At 42.9% G+C, this 23,014-nt stretch overlaps 1 protein-coding gene across 2 annotated transcripts; it reads left to right on the top strand.

Annotated features, from left to right (window-relative positions):
- Positions 1 to 46: 46 nt before the first annotated feature.
- On the top strand, positions 47 to 21,532 carry kif3a (kinesin family member 3A). 2 transcript variants are annotated; one of them, XM_056600048.1, is made up of 18 exons: positions 77 to 238; positions 802 to 1,075; positions 1,316 to 1,460; positions 1,576 to 1,660; positions 3,421 to 3,526; positions 3,619 to 3,758; positions 3,884 to 4,081; positions 4,324 to 4,498; positions 4,984 to 5,082; positions 11,116 to 11,193; positions 13,346 to 13,502; positions 14,709 to 14,889; positions 15,758 to 15,868; positions 17,661 to 17,786; positions 18,333 to 18,386; positions 18,651 to 18,719; positions 18,865 to 18,995; positions 19,201 to 21,532. In XM_056600048.1, exons 1-18 carry the CDS (start codon positions 233 to 235, stop codon positions 19,247 to 19,249), a joined length of 2,184 nt encoding a protein of 727 aa, XP_056456023.1. In that variant the 5' UTR covers positions 77 to 232; the 3' UTR covers positions 19,250 to 21,532. The 2 variants fall into 2 exon arrangements, with proteins under 2 accessions (XP_056456024.1, XP_056456023.1); XM_056600049.1 differs by lacking the exon at positions 11,116 to 11,193 and having other exon boundaries at positions 47 to 238; positions 19,201 to 21,529.
- The last annotated feature ends 1,482 nt before the right edge of the window (positions 21,533 to 23,014 follow it).

The raw sequence follows: 23,014 nt of genomic DNA, 5'->3' as shown, positions 1-23,014 counted from the left end.
TACATTTGATACGGTTATGTGTTCTCGTTGCCGATTGGTTCTCCTGCTCCTCACTCACTGCGCAGCCGCACAGCCAGTCCGTCGTGACAACAGTGTTTCCAGGGTACGGATACTATGGGCACAGCGCTGCCATATAAATCCACCTAGAATAAAAACAAAAAACTGCCTTAAGCGCTTGAGCTTCACAGTCCCTATACAATCAGCGTGAGACGCTACAGTCTACACTTCAAACATGCCGGTAAGTCGGCCCCGCCTCTGAGTGATTGTGTGTTTGCGGAGGGATCCTCCCTTCCTCCGATCTGATGTGATGCTAACAGATACTTCTATTGAAGTGGACCGATGCCACTCCTCTGATTAACGCTTCATTGAGATTACTGATCCCCCCCATTACAATGTCTCTTTCTCTTGAGATACGTTTGTAAATAATTGTGCTTTTGTCCCGCTGTGCTATCCCATCAGCTCATTCTGCAGCTTAGCATTTGTCTGCTTTCCTAGCAGCCAAGCAATCGATGTTGAATTTAGCTATCATAATTGGACTAATTATTGTGCGCTGGTGGAGGATGACATGTAGTGCTTTGTTGTCTACTATTTGCCCCAATTGCAAAATTCACAATAACGATTTGGCTGATGGCTGATGCATATGATAAAAAAACGAATTCGTTTTAAAGGGCCACTTAGCATCTTGCATTATCCATGAAATATGGGCCTCTATATCGCCATCTTCTCTTCTAGTTTGTTGCGTATATGTTGTTTACAAGAGAGAGTCAACGCTGAAATATACAATCACACCTTTTATTACAGAGTAATAAACACGACAAACCCGAGATAAGCGACAACGTCAAGGTTGTTGTGAGATGTCGTCCACTCAACCAGAAGGAGAAACAGATGGGCAGCAAACAGGCCGTCAGTGTGGACGAGATCCGAGGGACCATCACCGTTAACAAACTAGAAACTCAGCATGAACCGCCCAAATGCTTCACCTTCGACACTGTGTTTGGGCCAGACAGCAAACAGCTTGATGTTTACAATCTCACAGCCCGACCTATCATAGACTCAGTCTTAGAGGGTTACAATGGTAAACTCATATATGGAAATAACGACATTTGAGTTATTTATAATCATATATAGTTTTTTTTTATTATGATTAACCTTTACATTTAAAATACATGTAATACAAATGTTATACTAAGATGGGTTACTGTATAACTTCTGAAAACGTCAATGTAGGCAATAATAATGGGGAATTTAGTTATTTTGTAAGCACCTATTGTAGGAAGTCATGTATACTGATACTGACCCCTGCTGTGTATTACAGGAACTATCTTTGCATATGGGCAGACTGGCACTGGTAAAACGTTCACCATGGAGGGCGTAAGGGCAGTGCCAGAGCTCAGGGGCATCATTCCCAACTCCTTCGCTCATGTCTTCGGTCACATCGCAAAGGCAGAGGGTGACACCCGGTATGGCAAAATGTTATTGTAATGTTATATGAGCTATGAATAAAAGGTAAACCTGACCCATTTTATTCTATTCTTGTTGAACATTCAAATCACAGCCTATCTACTCTCTCTCTAGGTTTCTGGTCCGTGTGTCATACCTGGAGATCTACAATGAAGAGGTTAGGGACTTACTGGGCAAGGATCAGTTGCAGAGGCTTGAGGTGAATATATGTCCAATTGCAAATACTAGCTATAAAACTATATTGATATTATTATAATTATTGTAATTTATATAATTGTATTAATATAATGTGTAATGCAATATGGATGCTTTAGTATAGGTATTTGTGGGCCCCTAAAACAGTATTTGAAGACGTTCCCGAAATTCAGCAGAGGTGCAGAATTACAGCCACTACGAGCCAGTCGCACATTGAGCACATTTCTCCCAACGCGCCGTTTCGGTGTCTGTAGCTTTAATGCAAATGAGGGGGAGCAAGGTGGGTCAAGGAAAAGGGAGGGGGTGTGGTCCTGAGCAGCTTGCGTCCACGGTAAAATGCGCTCTGTTTACAGTGGAGGTGCACGCAGCCTTCGACCGTGTTCTGTAAATATTCAAAAACACTTTTTTAAAGCTGTTTGGTACATCCCGGCTTGATACAAGGTCATGTACATATGGAGATTGTTGATGCAGTAGATGAATAATTCCACAATGCAAAAATAATGAGCAATGACAGTAAATAAAGTGTGTAAAGTGACTAAGTGTAAACAAAGTGCCCGACAGTAGATAAAGTAACTATGAATTAATGTGACCATCATTGTAAGCACAAACAGAGGATCATGGGCTTCAGGGCCATATATGTAGTCATACAACAACTGGTATAACGTTAAGGTAGCCTATACCGACTATGTTTGTTGATCTGCTGCTTTCAAAACATAATCATAACGGTCCTGCCGCGCGACGCTTCCTATTGGTGCTAGGGGCGGAACTTAATGAGCGTAAAATGCGCACTGCGGCGCTTCGGCTCCGGTGTGATAACGGAAATGAGTTAGTGAAGGTGGGGGTATTTTGCCGTGGGTGGCGGGGGGGCCTGCGGATTTCAGTGAGGGTTTCTGTCCACACTAACGGTGGATCCCCCGTTTCCCCCCTTGTCCGTTCCAATTCGGAAGACGCAGGGGTGAACTTTCCCCCGTGCCCACCTTCAATTCCATTCAAAAAGCTTTATGGCACGAATATTGTTGTAAACAGTATTACCAACAAATTATTTATCTATACTTTTTGTACCTGCTGGAAGTATGCTTTCTTTCCCTACGAGAGTTTGGTAATTTGTTAAAGTTCCCATGACATGCCACCAAGTGTGGTGTGATTAGCCGTTGCAAGCCGTTTTGGAAATCTGCCCCTTATGATATCACAGGTAGGCGTGTCCACCTAGATGTGTGACGGATAGATGACGTTACAAGCCGTTTTGGCAGATTTCCAAAACGGCTTGTAACGACACCTGGTGGAATGTCATGGGACCTTTAATGCATAATAATAATAATAATAATAATAATAATAATAATAAATAAATATTTATGTATATATAATTTTTTATTTTTTCGAAATTCATTGGTAGTTAAAGCAGGGCCCTAGTGTTGTTAAGGCCTTAACCATACAGTGCTAGGGGAAAAACTGATGTTAGAAAACCCCATTAAGTGAATTTTTCATGCCATGGGACCTTTAAACTACATTATGTTTTATCTTCTTGTGGTCCTAGCGAATCTTTGGTTTTTTACTTTAGTGTTACCCTAGCCCTGGTCATTATTCCAGTGATATTTCAAGTTTAGACCTAGAAACCCTTACAATTTATATTAATTTATTGTAAATTCCTCAAAATACACTGCATTGCTTGTTTGGCTAATAACTATAGTGTGACTCAGTATGTCCACATGCATTTCCCTAGTAAACCTATAATGGATGCTGATAATCGTTTTTGTCCCTCGGCAGGTTAAAGAAAGGCCAGATGTTGGCGTCTACATCAAAGACCTCTCAGGATACGTAGTGAACAATGCAGATGACATGGACAGAATCATGACACTGGGCCATAAAAACCGTAAGCAAAATCATCATCTTTTGGACAACTTCAATGAACCCGCGGGCACTGAATGTGGATGAATCTCCCTCTCCCTCTCCCTTAATCGGCAGGTTCTGTGGGTGCCACCAACATGAACGAGCACAGCTCTCGTTCCCACGCCATATTCACCATCACCATCGAATGCAGCGAGAAAGGTGTGGACGGGAACCAGCACGTGCGGATGGGGAAACTCCATCTGGTCGACCTGGCCGTGAGTCGGACCTATGAAGAAAAAAACCCTCAAATATCCTACAGATACAGATACCGAAATATGCATTTTATTTTATCGTCACGCTGATGACTCTCTGACCGTTTCAATACGCCGGTGCGATCCAGGGTTCGGAGAGACAAGGTAAAACGGGCGCCACAGGGCAGCGCTTGAAGGAAGCCACGAAGATCAATCTCTCGCTCTCCACCTTGGGGAATGTCATCTCCGCTCTGGTGGACGGCAAGAGCACCCACGTGCCTTACAGGAACTCCAAACTCACCCGCCTGCTGCAGGATTCGCTCGGTGGCAACTCCAAGACCATGATGGTAGGCTAAACAAGGATAAACAATCCTGGAAAACATCCTTCAACTCAGCTAATTAATTTAAACAATAAATGCGAAAAAAATACACTAAAATCTCACGGATAGTTGTTACTATAACTGATTTATTATACATACATTTCTAATGAATCGAAGAGTTTGCAATATTTCGACGGCGAGAACGAATGCCGAACCCCTGAATCACAGCGGTTTAGTGAATATTCCGTTTGTTTTTTCCCGACCACCAGTGTGCGAACATCGGCCCTGCGGACTACAACTACGACGAGACCATCAGCACGCTGCGCTACGCCAACCGGGCCAAGAACATCAAGAACAAGGCCCGCATCAACGAGGACCCCAAGGACGCACTGCTGCGGCAGTTCCAGAAGGAGATCGAGGACCTCAAGAAGAAGCTGGAGGAAGGTAAGCCCCGGACCCCCGCCCCCCCAGCGGCCACCGAGAGCCTCCTGGCTACATGGCTCTGTGACGTCTGTCATCTATACGATGTGTTGTTATCTCTGCATCTCTGAGATGTTGTCTACTCAAGAATGATTTTAACGTTTGCAGCCTCTCTAACCCTCTGTCCGTTTTTTTTTTTGTCATTACTGCTCGAAAAATGTATTTGTAAAAGTCGATACCAAAAGCTGGATAACGGCGTCTTCTCAGTATCTAAAATTAAAGTCCTATGTACATTTAAGAGGTACATATTATCTCTTGAAGGTAAATATGATGTATATTAAATTACATCATTAAATGTATTATTATTATTATTATTATATGGAATTGTCTTAGAATATCTAGATCAAACATTTTACCTGATCTCATTTTACCTGGCCTGGGAAAATTCTCTGTTTTATGTGTTTTTTTAAATGGAATCCGTTTTAAGAGGCTTCATTGTGTCCGTCCAGGGGAGGAGATCTCTGGCTCGGAGGCCAGCGGCTCCGAGGAGCTGGACGACGGAGAAGAGGAAGGAGGAGAGGCGGGAGAAGGCCGCAGGAGAAGAAGAGGTAGGGAGGAGTCCTCTCACTCGCTCACAAGCCCCTCCCACACGTGCGGCCTTGGCCTTAAGTTGAAAGGCACAGGGGTCATGCACGAATAGAAATTGTTGAAATTGTCGAAATGGAAATCCGTTTCAGCAGTTTCCATGCAGAATATGTAACATTACTGGAAACCTATGACACTCTGTTGTCAAACTGTTTTGGTGACGAGTATGTTGTGGGACTTGTCTTGATCTCTGGCATGAACCACTTGTCAAAATAACACATTGTAGATCTATATGAAGATATATCCTATAAATAAATTAGTATTTCTGTTTTAGTGGGTTTACCCGGTTGTTCGGGGAAAAGGCCATATGACGCCATTGCCATACTTCAAAATGTAACGGACTGTTACTGTGAATAAAACTTTAGAAAAAATCTTTTAAAAAGGATTTCGGGGTAGGTTTGAAGTACAAAACCCAACTAAATATATCACAGGTCAAGTTGTTTTCAGATATTTCAATGCGGAAATGAATATTGTACCTTTTTTAAGGTAGCTATGAAAGAGTTAACGCACAGACAAAAAGTAAGTGTGTGTGTACGTGTCGATACTGCTAAGGAAATGTATGAGTTGTTTTTTGAAGATGACTACGTGGAATTGTGTGAAATGAGCAGATATCCTCTTTGTGGGTTAACACCTATAGATTGACAGCAGATTTCTGCACAGATGCATGCATGTCTCCATGCGGTTTTTCTGCAGTTATTAATAAGATCCATGGATATAGGTTCTGCAGTCATCCGATTGATTAATAATCTTGACATGATCTTGAGTTGTTACTTTCTCTTTTTACTATCTATATGGAAATGTAAGGTGTGAAATGCTGAAAGGAAACATGTTTGAGTGTACGTAGAACATTGGTTCACCGATACATTTCATACAACTTTTCAATAATTGTATTTTCTTAGAAATTACAATACTGTTTCAAGGGGGGGGGGTCTGGCTACCATAAGATAGGATGGATTGTATAGGCCTTCATTCAAATGTATCCCTCACACATACTACTAAAAACCTCTAATCTACACCACTGAAAACCTCTTACATATACTTCTGAAAACCTCTCACAGAAACGACTGAAAACATCTAATACATACTAAAAAAAACCTCACATACTCAAGTGTTTGTGTGTGAGTGTATTTGACTAATACCAAGTGAGAAAAACATGATCATTTTAAATATTATTAATGATCATTCCATATGATTTAGATGGTCTTATTTATTCTAGAAGACCAGATAATCTGTTTTTTGGAAATAAAAGTTATTTATATCAATGGTACTGGTACGGCCCAAGGAAGGGGGAGTCGAAACGCATGACAACAGACGAGGGTTGTAAAGTCAAAATGTTTATTTGCTTGTTGATGTGGAAGTCCAGCCGGGTCGGTGTGGAAACCGGGAAGGTGGTGTCGGAGGACAGCGAGGTTGTCAACGATGCGGGGTGGCGGCGGTGCCGTTGCCGTTGCCGTCACCGCCAGAGGGGAGGTGGAGACAGGTTTAAGCAGGGAGCCTCAATCTCAAATGGTCCTACGTATCGATGTACCGAGCTTCCGAGATGCCACCTTCAGTGGAAGCGCCCTAGCAAGGAGCCAAACCTTTCCCTTCCGGGGACGTACAGGGGCGCCGGTGTCCGGTGGCGGTTTCCCTGACGCTGGGAGCGGGCGGACGCCTGGAGCATCGCAGCCCGAGCCTTGTTCCAGATGCGCTGACAGTGTAGAATATGGGACCGCATTGAGGGGACAGCGATCTCAGCCTCTTGCGCTGGAAACAGAGGCGGCTGGTAGCCTAGGGACCATAGGAAGGGCGACATCCCGGTCGTGTCGTTGCGGTGTGCGTTGTGCGCATACTCTACCCAGGGAAGGTGGTCACTCCAGGAGGCGGGGTTGGCGGTGGTAACACAGCGCAGCATGCCTTCCAGTTCCTGGTTGGCCCTCTCTGGCTGGCCGTTGGTCTGCGGATGATAGCCGGAGGAGAGACTGAGGCGTCCACCTCCACCACAAACTGGAGCTTGCCGTCTGGCTGCGCGAGGACGGGGGCTGAGGTGAAGCGGTGTTCCAGCAGAGTAAAGGCCGAATCCGCCTCTGGAGTCCAGCAGAACGTCATAGCAGTAGAGGGGAGAGGAGCTGCGATGCGGCTGTCGTTTCGGATGAAGTTAGGGTTAGTTGGCGATGCCAAGGAAGCGCTGTAGCTGTTTCCGGTCGGAAGGGATGGGCCACTCTGTCACCGCGTTCACCTTCGCCGGTTCGAATTCCACCCTCCCATGGCCGTTGATGTAACCCAGGAAGGATGTAGAAGGCACGTGGTACTCGGCACTTTTCCGCCTTGACAAACAGCCGGTGCTCCGGGAGACGCTGTAGAATCGGTTTGACGTTCAGTCTGTTCTGAGAGAGACTGTGAGAAAATCTGAATGTCATTGACCACTGAGAACAAGGCTCTTAAGCCCAACACACGCCGGCGCGTCAAAGAAAACGCCCCCATTATTTCCGACGTACTAGCCCACACCGGCTGCGGCTAGACGCGCGCCAGCGCTCGGTGGCGTGCCGGCCCACCGTCCTTCCCGTCACTGTATGCACTAGATAAATAATTCCACAATGCATCTATGTAGTGATAAAACAACTGGTATAGCGTTAGGGTAGCCTATTCCAACTATGTTTGTTGATCTGCTTCTTTCATAACATAATCACAACGGTGCTGCAGCGCCACACTTCATATTGGTGCTAAGGGCGGCCATTGACTCGTGTGAAATGCGCACCGCAGCGCTTCGGCGCCTGTGTGTGGCCGGCTTTACAAATGAGTGTGTGTGTGTATGTTAAGCTCCGTTTACAAAGCTCCGAGCCCATTTAACCCCAACCGATTGACCTACCTGCCCTACCCCTCGCCCACATCCACCCAGACCCCCATCAGTCCCCCTGTCACAACTGAAGGTACACTGCCTGCAACACTATCGCGGTATGGCTTCATGATATAACTGGGACTCATGTTATTATCTGATCTATTTTGTCGTTCGGAAGAGTTCATTGTGGGCCGGAAGAGTTCATTCATTGCAAATGGCTACCTCTGTGCATGTCCCCGTATCAGTCAACAAGGGCTATCGCTCAGTAGGGATGCAGCAATTATAGATGTTGAAGTACGATTGAGGTCTGAGGAATAACCACAGATTGACGGTTTCACGATTATTGTGCAATAATTTCTGTCTGTAGAAGATGGTGGCGCCTTGCAGGGGGACAAAGGCTGAGAAAATTAGGGGCAGTGAGTATTTATTTTTGACCGTAATGTCGTTGAGACCATTGAAGTCGATACAGGGGCGAAGGGTCTTGTCCTTCTTGGCCACAAAGAAGAACCCTGCCCCTATGGGTGAGGAGGAGGGGGCGGATGAGTGCTGCCGCGAGCGAGTCCCGGATGTACCCCTCCATATCCTCCCGCTCAGGCCGCGAGAGGTTGAACAGACGGCTGCTGGGTAGTGGCGAGCCCGGCAACAGGTCAATGGCGCAGTCGTAGTGGCGATGTGGTGGCAAGGATTAGGCGTGTTGCTTTTTGAACACTGCGCCAAGTTCATGATAGATCCGGGGGAACTGCGATGAGGTCCAGGGGCTCCGGAACGGACCGGGGGGGGGGAACTGCTGTTGGTGCCGATGCAGAGCGGAGGCAGTTCGGTGGCATTTGCCATATCTTGGACTGACTGCTTTTGACTGATTAATTGTAAAATATTGAGCTACACTTGCCCACACCCAATTTAGGATTCAGTTTGCAGTCAGCAAGGCAGGTTAACGCGCACAGTGACGCGGGCAGGCTGGAAATAAAAGCACAGCGGCGCCCCCGATGTAGAATGACGAGTTGGAGTGCGGCAACGTTAACTATGTTATTGCGTCAACAAATATCGATATGCATCTTATATCGACATTCTGCTTGAAAATATCGTGATATGACTTTTGGTCCATATCGCCCAGCCTTACTGCGAACGAGCAGAAGCTGGTTGATGTGGGAGTCAAGCCGGGTCAGTGAGGAAACCGGGAAGGTGGTGTCGGAGGACAGTGCTGCAGAAGTGGGAAGATCTTGATGGAAGCAGAGGGTTAGAATCCTTAATGTTGGAACGAAGAGACATGGAATACAGGAACGTTAGATACAAAATCAGACTGTTTAAACGACCCAGTAGGATCCTGCTGAACCATTCAATAATGTTCAATAAGGTAAGGTTTTGTGATGAATGGTTGGGAAGCCCTAGCCTGGTCCTATCAGACTCTCATAGTTCATTTCATTTGTACAGACTACAGAGAGTCTGGACCTACTCAATTGACAAACGTTAACTCACTTGAAGGCGGGTGTCTGTTGAAGTTTAAAACTATTGGATCTGCCAAGTGCCACTCTGGATCTGCCATAACCAATCGCTAAATTTTGGCCGGGAATCACGTTGCACGCAGGCTGTAAACAAACCAATCACCGTGTGGGAAGATGTCCATCAACGAGAGCTGACTTTGACGTCATTGATCTCAGCCACTCCCACTGTTCGCTGATTGGACGCAGAAAATTTAGACGGAGAAAACCCACTAACATACCGCAGACCCAGACCTAGTACTGAAGGTAAATTCATATTGAGCAAAATGCATTGTCCTCGTGGTTCACATACCTTTTCCAAACCATGTTTTAAATGTTTGAAGAACCTAATTAACAAAGTAATATAAAAGTTAAATGTTTAGTGTTCTTTTTTTTAAACACAGTTTTTATATTTTGTTATCTCTGACCCTGCGTTCACACCAAAAGATGCAAAAAGTTGACGCGCGTCGTGATCCCATTCAAAGTGAATGTAGAGACGCGTTGCTGCTTTGCTGCCGCAGCATTTGCTGCCGAGAAAACGGGCAGCAAAACTTGATTTGCGGCGCGTCAAAATCTGATTTGCGGCGCGGCATGCCCGTGCCCGCTGACGGGCACGGGCGAAGGGCACGTTCACGTATTTTGCGGCGCGTCAAATGCTGCTCGAGTTGAAATATTTCAACTTTTGACGCGCGTCAAAAGTTTGACGCGCCGCAAAACTTGATTTGACGCGCCGCAAAACTCAGGCGTCAACGCGTTCGGGCAGCAAATGCATCTTTTGGTGTGAACGCAGGGTTACAAAAGACCTGAATATTTTAGGAGCCATTAATGCAGATGATCCAGAAGGTTCTCAATCTTTTTTTGCAACTGTATTTTGTCTTTCATTTCTGGCTTTGGTTAACTTGTTCTATTCTCTTTTTAAAGTTGACTATTTTTGTATTTAGTAGTGTATGTAAGATAGTTTCAATTCTATATATTTTAGAGTTTCCATACTGTATATGAGAGTTTCAATACTGTAAATAAGAGAGTTTTAGTAGTATATTGAGAGGATTTCAGTATTGTGTGTGAGAGGTTTTCAGCATTCCGAGTGAAAAGTATTAAATAGTTTGTGTGGGAGGTTTTCAGTATTGTGTGTAAGAGTTTTTCAGTAGTATGTATGAGAGGTTTTCAGTAGTGTGTCAGTAATATTCAGAATTGTGTGTGAGAGGTTTTCAGTAGTTGGTGAGAGATGTTAGGTTTCAGTAGGATGTGTGAGAGGTTTTTAGTAGTATGTGTGGGAGGTAAGTTTATTTTTAAGTTTCATTTTGAATGGGGAATTTAGAATTGAATTCTTGACCCCAAGAATTCCGTCAACTGACGATATCAAATCACGATTCACCAAAAGAATTGCACCCTTACTGCCGGCGACTCTCTCTCTCTCTCTCTCTCTCTCTCTCTCTCTCTCTCTCTCTCTCTCTCTCTCTCTCTCTCTCTCTCTCTCTCTCTCTCTCTCTCTCTCTCTCTCTCTCTCTCTCTCTCTCTCTCTCTCTCTCTCTCTCTCTCATAATAAACTTACCTCCCACCAATACTACTAAAACCTCTCACACATCCTACTGAAACCTAACATCTCTCACCAACTACTGAAAATCTCTCTCTCTCTCTCTCTCTCTGTCTCTCTCTCTCTGTGTGTGGTGGCTGTGGTGCCTCCCATGTGTTTGTTGCAGGAAGCAGAGGAAGTAGCTCAAGCTCTGTCTGCTTCACCTCAGTGTTGCAGGCCACCACTGAGAACAAGGCTCTCACCAGTGAGTGTGTGTGTGTACGTTAAGCTCCATTTACAAAGCACCGAGCCCATTTAACCCCAACCGATTGACCTAACTGCTTTACCCCTCGTCACATCCACCCAGACCCCCATCAGTCCCCCTGTCACAACTGAAGGTACACTGCTTGCAACACTAACGCGGTATGGCTTCATGATATAGCTGGCACTCTGTGCAGATAGCAATGTTATTATCTGATCCATTTTGTCGTTCGGAAGAGTTCATTGTGGGCCGGAAGAGTTCATTCATTGCAAATGGCTACCTCTGTGCATGTCCCCGTATCAGTCAACAAGGGCTATCGCTAAGTAGGGATGCAGCAATTATAGATGTTGAAGTACGATTGAGGTCTGAGGAATAACCACAGATTGACGGTTTCACGATCATTGTGCAATAATTTATTTCACAACACTACGGATGCATAAAATCACATGAACATTGTCTTATTAGAGATTCTATCGTATTTTTTCTCCAAATGTTTTCTTATATATATTATATGTATTTTTTTTTTTGGTAAAAACCAACGAAATTGAGAACATCTTGTGCATGTGTCATTAATCACTGCACTTAATAAGAAGAAGTTTAGTTTTGGATTCCAACTAACAAAGAGTGATAGCCTAAACAAACCCACTCCATCATAATCAACCCCATCCGCAAAAAGCCATTTGCTGCACTAGTTTACACTAGGAGTAAAAGTTAAACTCAAGTATAATTGAATCCTCTCAATACATTGGATATTTTGGTGAAAGGGTGCAGTATAAGTTTTTCTACACTAGGCTATGTAGGGCGGGTAATCCATCTTTCTATTCACCTGCTCGATTTAAATGAATATGTCTCATGTACACAATATGTCTCAATTTTCTGTTTGTTTAATTTCCCTCACTGTGCAAACATTGGAGGAGGACTGCTGTTTCCCACTTGCCATGACCTTCTTGCAGTATCTGTTGTGTATGAGTTGGTCCGCAAAAGGCTTTGATGATAATCATGGAATCATTTGACATTTGTACACAGTCTGGTTTGGAACCATTCATGATGGAACAGTCACTTCATGGTGTGTTTTATTTGTGATGAGATTTGAGTCATTAGTAAAACTCCTGTGGGTGGGAAGATCATCTGATGATGACACTTTTACTTCCATGCAATGAAGTAACAATCCGTACAGCGCCTGATTTGAAAAAGGGTTTGTTCAGCTCAACTCAGAATAAACTATACAGGACAGGATTGTTTCTAAAGGATAGTATTTTGTATGTTGATCAGCAGACATCCAAGGTGTTACCCCCTTTCCCATTGACCATCCTCATTCTGTCATGCTGACAGTCTCCCTTCGCTCCCTTTACCTTGTCCTCAATCTACCCTGACTGTGAAGTGTTTTCACCCTGTAGAGTATAAAAAGGTTTTCTTGGTGAAATGTGGCACTATCTTTCTCTCTCTCTGTCTCACTCGCTCTCCCCTGCTCTCTCTCCCCCTTCCTTTGATTGGTTGAAATATGCCGACTGCTGGCTCCCTATACACCTTAATTGAAGAAGACAGAGGTTGGTGTGAGAATCCTCAATGCTCCTGAATGCACTTGTGGCATAGCTTTGCTCACCATCCCCTAACCAAGCCCACTGCAATGTTTGGCCGACCCGCTGGCTTTTGCAACAGACAAGTCAGACGATGCAGGAGAAGTCCTGTGGTCTAAACCCATGTTAACACTCTCCTATTCACATCCTTTTGTGTGCATCTGTTTGTCTTCCATCGTCCTGCTATTGCCCCTTTTCTATTCACTTTGTCCTGGAGAGAATCCTCCACAAAGTCCAAGGACTATCTCAAATCCCTCTACTGAGGTGCTTTTCATTCTTTGATAACAAGTTGGTAATCTGTCGCTCTGCTCACTACCAGACAAATACCGATCAAAGGAATCTTAATGAATGGATATTGAGATTCCTTGTAGAAGTTTGTCCGCAACTGACCCTCACATTTTTTTGTTCTTGCAGCATATTGGTTTAAAATGTCATCTAACAATGTAACCTGTCATGACCTGAATCCATGTTTTTCTCCTTCCCCGCCCCCTCCACTAAAAAGAAAACAACTAACCAGAAAAATCATGCCTGCCACACACACCCTCGTTTAATGTCTATTATTCCTGTCCATGTTGAAGGGAAGAAGAAGGTCTCCCCTGACAAGATGTTGGAGATGCAGGCGAAGATCGAAGAGGAGCGAAAGGCTCTGGAGGCCAAGCTAGACATGGAGGAGGAAGAGAGGAACAAGGCCAGGGCCGAGCTGGAGAAGAGGGAGAAGGACCTGCTCAAAGCTCAGTGAGTAAACTGCCTCCACCGTCGGGCTTTACCTTCAGCGACTTGGACATGGATGCAGGAATTGATTCAGACATCAATCTACTTTCACAAGCATGACGGCAAGTGTGAAGCTTATTTTTGAGCTTGCGTCTAACACGGTCAATACAAACTTATCTTGAGTCTAAACTGAGTCTAATGCCGCTTTTCCACTGCATGGTACCAGCTCGACACGACACGACTCGACTCGACTCAGCTCGCATTTTTTGCGTTTCCACCGCGATCTAGTACCTCAAGTGGCTGCTTTTTCTAGTACCGCCTCGCTCTAGGTTCCAAGCGGCTGAGCCGATACTAAAAGGTGACGTCGGCAGACGGCCGGCCACTGATTGGCCAGAGAGTGTGACGAAGTCACGAGAGCGACATGGCAACCATGCCGGTAACAGCCATAGCAGCGCCGCAGCCAACATATTCCACTTCTTCAACTTCTTCAACATGCCAGCTAATAATAGTAATGTTATCGATGTCCTCCATTGTTGTTATGTGGGTTCTGTCCATGTGTGGGTTGCGTAGGTGTTGTTTGCGTCGCGTACAAAAATACGTCACGGCCCTTTCGCGCAGCCGACCCCGCCCACGTCCAGGAGGTACTATTTGCGGTGGAAAAGGACCCGTGCTGCTACCGTGTCGAGTCGTGTTGTGTCGAGTCGTGTCGAGTCGAGCTACATGTGCGGTGGAAAAGCGGCATAAACTGAGTCTAAACTGAGTCTAAACTGAGTCTAAGCTGAGTCTAAGCTGAGTGTAAACTGAGTGTAAACCGAGTCTAAAGTGTTTTAGGTGAATCCCGAGTTTCAGCTTGACGTTGCAAGCTAGGAGGGAAAAAACAATGCTGTTTGCATTGAGATCTTCATAAGATGTAAGTGTATGAGCATAATTATGACCTATGTTGTATATGGAATGTAAGCTTAAATGAGAAGCTAAACCTCCCTCGGCCATCAAAACCGACCACTGCCCAGACGGGGCTCCACACACCTATTGATACCGCTGCATTAGCATACCCTTGCATACTTCTCCTTTGTCATGATGTGACGTCAAGGTAAGAATTGACTTGAGTTGGGAGCAGAGAATAACACTCACAATCTTGTTGGTGGAGACGGGAAAAATAATAGGATTTCGCATTTGTGGTTCACTGGCCCTTTAATGACGTTTCGCCTCAATACTCTGTATCCAATGTAGGCAGGAGCACCAGTTGCTGCTGGAGAAGTTGTCTGCCCTGGAGAAGAAGGTGATTGTGGGAGGCGTGGATCTGCTGGCCAAGGCTGAGGAGCAGGAGAAGCTCCTGCAGGAGTCCAACAATGAACTGGAGGAACGCCGGAGACGGGCTGAGCAACTTCGCAGAGAACTGGAGGAGAAAGAGGTATCGGTTTTATGGGTTTCAATAATTACCAATTAGCTTGAGGGCAATAAGGGCTCAGGCATCTTGATCTAACAGGCTAAGAAGGCAGATCGAACCCAGAACCTTTAGGGTGGTAGTTGAACACTCTAGCCTGCCATGGCACTATACTGCTGCTACGTCAGATCTGAAGTCTCCCATTACAGACTTTACTATGGACCATCTCCGAGGTTGGGCCAAATTGAGCCCGACCCACCTCCAAGCGGCCTGTGGTGGCTAAGCACGTCATCAGCCCTGTTGTTATTGAAATTGAAAGTCCTGATATTATAGCCATGCCTTGAAGGTCAAAATTGTACAATCAAATGTATTCTTCTTCGGCTGTGGACAATAAATCGTTACCAATGTGAACCGTGATAAAATCTGCTTCGATGGCAGCTTTACTTGGAAGCCCTTCCTCCTGTAGCCCTGATTATTTGAAAACACCACCACAGCAGCATCATGCCAGTGTAGTTTGGTTTCGATGTTGAGACATGACTGGCATGCAGTCATTATTGTAAAACTTGTCAAGCTCATGAGAACTATCAGTGCCAGCCACTGAACGTGGGTGAAAGAACTGCCTGATGTGTGGAAGTGATTCGGCTATCAGAGATCTGATTCATTCTGAACTTTCCGTGACATGTCAGAAAGGTATGCTGATAATACCTGTAACATGGCCAACCTGTCTACCAACTAAAGCGGTATAATCCACTAGAGCGTACTCTTACCGAGTCAGATTCTGAGGTAACATCATAGTTGGAACCAGTGGTTCCCAACCTTGGGGTCGGGAGCCATTAAGGGAAGCTTGACAACTGTATTAAACATAGCCACCTGCTCTTCCCTCTTCCCAAATCAGCAAGAGCGTCTGGACATCGAAGAGAAATACACCAGCTTGCAGGAGGAGGCCCAAGGGAAGACCAAGAAGCTGAAGAAGGTTTGGACCATGCTGATGGCGGCAAAGTCAGAGGTAAGAAACACCAGATCAGGAAGAAGTGAACTCATTAGTGTGTTTGCAAAGCAAACCACACTACTGTGGCTTGTTTTTTCTTCTTCCCTTTTTATTTGTTATATTCATTTTGCCGAATTATCTTGTCCTACAGTTTTGTAGGTATTTTCACAAAACCACTACCAAAATCTCGGGAATATTTCAATGTAGTGGCTGTCAACCTTTATAGACCAACCATTGCAGATTTTATTGGGGGTCAAGCAGCGAAGCTGCGAGACAACCATTTTTTTTGTACGTTTTTGGGGTCAAGCAGGGAAGCTGCAAGACAACCATTGTTATCCTACGTTTTCCTATTATTATTATCCTGCCATGGGAGTCTATGGCAGCCCGTAGAACGCCATGGCCAAAAGTTGTGAAATTTGGCACACTGATTCAGGACAGTCCCATGAACCCCCACAGCAAATTTGTAGTCGCTAGCTCATGAGCTCTAGCGCCAGCAACAGGTCAAATTTGCACATACATTCATGTTTATAACTTTTGACCCATTCATCCAATATTCAAAATCAAGGTATCATTGGAATCCTTGTTCAACCTTTGTCATCATTTTGCGCCATGATGGATTTTCCACCATCTTGGTTTATGTCAAAAACCTTCAAAATGCATCTCCTATCACAAATTTTGTCCAATCATCTCGAAACTTGGCACAGATGATGGTCAGATCATGGGCCACAAAAAACGTAGAATAGATTTTTCATATTCAAAACTGTTTGGCCACGACAGCCAATCAAATTTGACGCGAAGGTGCCAAACAGGAAGTAAGCCAATTTCTCAGCAACATATCATAACCAAACGTGGTACATAGACCCATGAGATTGTCATGGGGACACTAAATTAATTTGGTGACCTTTAACTCTAGGGGGCGCTGTAATTAATGAAGATGTGTTTTAACTCACATGAGTATGTATCAAACTTATTTTTAAAGTCTGGTGATTCTGTCAGACCTCTTCATGTAGCTAATAAATCATTTCTCATGGAAACATCAGAATTTGGCCGCCATGTTGAAAGTTGCCAAAATCAATAGTACATATCCACAGGCCACAAATTCTTTCCAATCTTCATGAAACTTGCAATATGTGATCTCCAGAACAAGCTGATCAAATTTATCAAACAGCTTTTTCAAATTCAAAACAGTTTGTTGTGACAGCCAATCAAACTTGATGGCAAAGCCGTCAAACAGGAAGTAAGCCTGTTCTCAGCAACTCTTTAACATATCATAGCCAAACTTGGTACATAGACTCATGACCTTATCCTGGGGACACCCAAACAATTTGGTGACATTTGCCTTCTAGGGGTGCGTTGTCTATTCCAGCCCTTCGAAAGCAACTTCAACGTATTTTCATTGTGATACCCATTTGCCAATAGCTTTCATTGTACGGTAGGTGAAAAAACTGAGACGGTCGTGATGTAGCCACCTTACCGATTATGTCTTTCCAGCTAAATTAGTTTATGGAGTCCTATTCTGCTTGACCCCCACATTGCTGCTCGCTGCTATATTTTTTATATGTTATCGTTTAATATTTTTTTATAATGCAATTATTAAATAGGGAAAGTGAATGGGGCAAAAACGCTCAAATTGAGCGCTCCAAGCGTGAATAACAGAGTTCTCAAATGGCAAAAAATAAAAAGTCAAAACTGGGGTTAGCGTAGCGAGGGCTGAACCGGAGGCCGGGCTGAGGCGGTTCTCGGAGCGCTGGCGGTTCTCAGAGCGTTGGCGGTTCACAGAGCGCTGGCATTGTGTCCCCCTGTGTGTCAGATGGCTGACCTGCAGCAGGAGCATCACAGGGAGATTGAAGGCCTGCTGGAGAACATCCGGCAGCTGAGCCGCGAACTCCGGCTCCAGATGCTCATCATAGACAACTTCATCCCCCAGGACTACCAGGTGTGTGTGGGAGTGTGCGTTTGTGTGCGTCTCACTGAGTGCAGATGGAGTTTGTCTGGCCATGCCAGGCTTTGTGTACGTGTGTCTGACTGAGAGACATAAATGTGTGTTTGTTTGTGTGTGTGTGTGTGTGTGTGTGTGTTAATCATTGGGATATATGTGAGTCACTAGGGGCTGTTATGCTTGATACGTTTTTTGTGTGTCAGAGTGTGTCGGTGTCGATCTGAGATTTGGATTACCGGAAAATGTTTTTGTGTGTGCCACTGGGAGATGTGTGGGTCCCATGGAGATATGTTCTTCAATGTGTGATATAAGTTTTGTAAATGCCCATTGTGTCCTTCCCAAAATGACCCTTAATTTCCTGATTCAATATGTCTATGTCATTTATTTAAACTGCTGTAATAGGGTATGCTGCTGACCCATTTTTTTAACATGAATTGCAAACATTGAATGACTTTGAAATGTACATCTTGTATACATGAATATATTCCACTTTTGTTTGCTGCGTTGCTGCTGATGTTTTTTTCCTACTGTTTTTGATGATAGGAGATGATAGAAAACTATGTGCACTGGAATGAAGATATAGGAGAGTGGCAACTGGTGAGTTCTGAAAACACACATGAAGCTTGCCATGCTAGTTAGAATTCCCAAAACATTTGGGGATAGATTGAATGGATGAGCATGTCATCCATGACATTTTCCATGCAAACATCCATAGTGGTAAATTACACGTGTTAGACGCACACAAATTGGATCTTGTTGTCACAGAATATATCCTGCCATTGGTTGACTGAGAATGAGGTTGGGGTTCTGGGTAAAATCAGTTTTTCAGCTTCAGTTCTCTTTCCATTCCCTTTCTTTCAGAAATGCGTGGCGTACACTGGTAACAATATGAGGAAACAGACCCCAGCACCGGACAAGAAAGAAAAAGATGTGAGAACAATATACAATATGGCATTTCATAAACACAATGCTTCCACTCTCATGGTTGTATGTGTATGTATGTAGGATGACCAAACATGCGTTTTGCGTACTTGACTTGGCCTTCTGTCCATGCTCTCTCATGCGTCCCCCCCAGCCCTTCGAGGTGGACCTGTCCCATGTGTACCTGGCCTACACAGAGGAGAGTATGCGCCAGTCCCTTATGAAACTAGAAAGACCCCGGACCTCCAAGAGCAGCAAAAGCGGTCGACCCAAGACCGGCAGGAGGTACCCATGACACCATGCAGTCTCAACATATGAAGATAATGTATACCCATATGTATCAAGAAAACTATTTGATGCTTTCAAAGCACTTTTCTCTAAAGTTTGTTTGTATATTATTATCAGTGTATGTGGTTATTCTACGAAAAATGGGTGCAGTTCACTGCTAAGTGTTGGTGATAATGCTGATTGTGTGCTTATCTCCTAACAGGAAGAGATCTGCAAAGCCAGAGGCTGTGATCGAATCCCTCTTGCAATGAAGTCTTCTTAATGTTGCCTTGCCCAGCAAACCCACGTTTAAACTTAGGAACTGAAGTCATTATTTTGAAGATTTGTATTATTTGTTTTTAGTTATGTAAAAGGTTAATTGGAATACACTGTATGGTTTTAAATGTGACGATGTTTGGACACTACTCAAGTTTGAGGGATGTATAAAGTGTAATCTGTTATTATTCGGGTTGTTGGATCCAACAATAGCAAAGAACAACTTATGCAGCCGAATGTACACGATTCAATGGAACTTGGACCGAAACACAGCTCATAGAAAACATTTCTTAGGTTGCCTCAAATGGAATTGGTGCACTTTCTGAAACAGAAACGATACCTTTATCACCAGGTAAATGAGTTTCACATAATGATACGGATCGATATAGACCAAATAATTACCAATGTCCAGTCTGTCAGTCAAATATCCCCAGACATTTGGCTAATGTTGTCTAGGATCACTGGTAATGCGTTGAATTATATAGTACAGAATTTCATGCTAAAGCTTTTGGTGTTAACTATAGTAATCAAAGCAAGGGTTAGATCTAGCATTTTGTTTGTCATCAAATCAGTGACCTTAACTTGTAGAAAACCATGTCAGTATACTAATGTCTTGTTGTAAATGGTAGGACATGCATGCCATCCACGGCCTACAGTAGTGACATTTTTTCAATTAGAAACTAAGCAAATCTTCCTTCTTTCTCTCAGATATCTTTTGAGATGTAGCCTACAAGCATATACCTTAGTGTCAAATGCACTAGCAATTTTTTTTTTCACATTGTTGCATAATTTCATTACATGGTGTACTGCAGTGCAAGAAAAGAGGCGTTATATCATGCTGTATGTCAACTGTTTACATTCACCAATCTTTATCTCTGTAAAGTTAATTTATTAAATTATTCCATGTATTATTTTCACATATTTTGTTGAATTCAGTCGTTGCAATCCATTTTTCAATTGGTTCACACATGCAATGTTATCAATTAATGTGAAATATTTGCAATTCAATTGGAAGAATCTAGAATACCATATTGTTTGTTAAATTCTTCACATTACTGAAGGAAAGAAAATACCTAAATCCATTATACTGTTGACCCTCATCTAATGTCGGTATCTGTATACGCACATTCATCTGCACTATTCATATCTATAAACATCCCCACACCTGCACGGACACACAACCGCACCAACACAAGTTGATACATAATGAAATAATTAATTAATTAATTAATTAATTAATTAATTAGGGAGGGATAAAGAGTAGATTTGCCTGCTAGTATACAACATAAAAAATGTAGGAATAATTCCAGTTATATTTTGGGCTGGAAACCTCAATCAACCTCAGTCTGTGAGTGAGTAAACCTGCCCTGAAACAAATAAAATGCAATACATTTGCAGTGGTTCTGTCCAGTAGTGTTTCATCAGTTTTTACTGAACTGAATGGGTCTGTATGTGTCATAATGTGGTACTGATTAGCACAGAGGTTAATAATAATTGGCTCAAATACAATAAAATCCATTAGAAATCGATTTATGATTAGGAACTTTTATTGCATAAATATGTTTCACAAAATAGAAAATACAATTTGTCAAAATGCATAATTGCACATTGTAGAAATAAAGATCCAATACAATAGTTACATTTACCACAATACAATAGTTACATTTAGGGTCCAAATGTAACTGCTAATCAATTGGTTGGTGATAACTAGCTAATTTGGCAGATAAACAAACCTATGGTTGAACTCTTTTTTTGGGGCGACATTTTAGTTTGGGTGGGCATTCGGTTAATAATATTTGACTGGCACAATTTTTAATCCTGGTTAGAAGATCCTTCACAGGAATGCTCTCGTTGACCAAGAGTATGCAAGTTTCATTTTGCTGAGGAAAAAAAGGGAAATGTACAAGAACTGAGTACAAATAAAACAAGAAAGAATGTAATATATGATTTCTACATTGAAAATAACTTACATGGATTACTTTGATGAATTGGGTCAAACTGTCGGTCAATCTCCATGAAGAGTCATATTTAGACATATTATGAGGCATTAGACTTTTCTCAGCCAAACAAAAGATTTTAGGCTTGAATAAGTAAATACAAACAAATAAGATGAAACAGAAAAAATAACAGATTAACAATAAACAAAAACAATAACAGAAACATACGTAATATAATGATTAGAAAAAAGAAAAATATATATTAATGATTAGAAATAACATAAATATAAGTAATGTTTTTAACATACCTCATACCGTGGACCGGACGTCCAATTCACGTGACTCTCCATTAGATTCTATTTCAAGGGTAAACAATTTAGCCATAATAAAACCAACAAACATTTTCCAACCAAATGCAAGATTACATGTGTCTTACCTTTGAATAGGTCTTACTGGATAGTTTTTTTATGTCACACAGATGTTCACAATAACCTGCTTGCAAATCAACGGCAGTGAAATGCAGCATGAGTGCAACACAGAGTGAGGAGAATGTCTTCATGATATCATGTGTAGGCAGCCTCTGCTTAGGTTTAGTTGGAAGGTGAACCCAGGCAGAAGTCAAACACAGGTTTCTTATAGGGTCTCTTTTAGATAATCTACGCGTCATTAGTTCCTGATGGCCTAATAAGGACCTAGTGTGGCCTAATTAGTCATCAAACTGAAGATCAGAAGCCTTACCTTAAAATAAAGTATTGATTTGTAGCCTCCTACTATTTTGTTATCAGACAAAGTGTTAATACGTGTTGTTATGTGAACCTAAAGTCATACAGAAAATAAAATCATAAAACCCACAAATCAGATTAGGGATGCAAAGATGTTTAGCAGAAGGATGTGTGTGTGTGTGTGTGTGTGTGTGTGTGTGTGTGTGTGTGTGTGTGTGTGTGTGTGTGTGTGTGTGTGTGTGTGTGTGTGTGTGTGTGTGTGTGTGTGTGTGTGTGTGTGTGTGTGTGTGTGATTAAAGTCTGTAACCATTCCACACACACACAAACACAAACACACACACACACACACACACACACACACACACACACACACACACACACACACACACACACACACACACACACACACACACACACACACACACACAACATTAAAGGAAAATACAAATACAATCTTGAGTTTCTATGTTACTTTGGTTGTTCACGCCCTCTGGTGGACAGTAAATGTTATTTAGTTCTCATTAGCGATTAAACACAATTACAGTTCATATACACTCAAATCTCACATTCAAATCCAAAAGTAGCATTTTAAAGTTTGATTTACGTATTTAATGTAATCTCCTCACTCACACGTAATAGGGTAAGCCTTCAATTATAAAATAACTCAAAAGGTTGACTACAAGCACCAGATTCCAATATAAGGTTAATATTTTAAAGCTTGAAGTCTCTCAAGTCTCTAGGGTGAAAAGGTTGCGAGTGGATAAGCGCCGAAGCCTGACATCTCGCAAAAGAGAGTAGCAGTGTTGGGGTAGTTACTCAAAAAAAGTAATTAGTTACTTATTACTAGTTACTTCTGTAAATTGTAATGAGATTACTTTACTAGTTACTGCATTTGAAAAGTAACTTCACTACTTATTACTTTACTTTCCTGTTTCTTAATTTACTGTAGATACATGGACAAACATCATAGCCCTATCATCACTTAGTGTTTATTGTATAAATCTTTACAAAATAGCATATAAAACCATATGAAAGGCAAGGTAAGGCAACTTTATTTATATAGCACTTTTCATACACAAGGCAGACTCAAAGTGCTTCACAA

The sequence above is a fragment of the Gadus chalcogrammus genome, chromosome 10 (genome assembly GCF_026213295.1).
Source record: "Gadus chalcogrammus isolate NIFS_2021 chromosome 10, NIFS_Gcha_1.0, whole genome shotgun sequence".
In the NCBI taxonomy this organism is placed as follows: Eukaryota; Metazoa; Chordata; class Actinopteri; order Gadiformes; family Gadidae; genus Gadus; species Gadus chalcogrammus.
The sequence above is the reverse complement of the archived record's forward strand: the minus strand, read 5'-3'. Positions and strand labels throughout refer to the sequence as shown.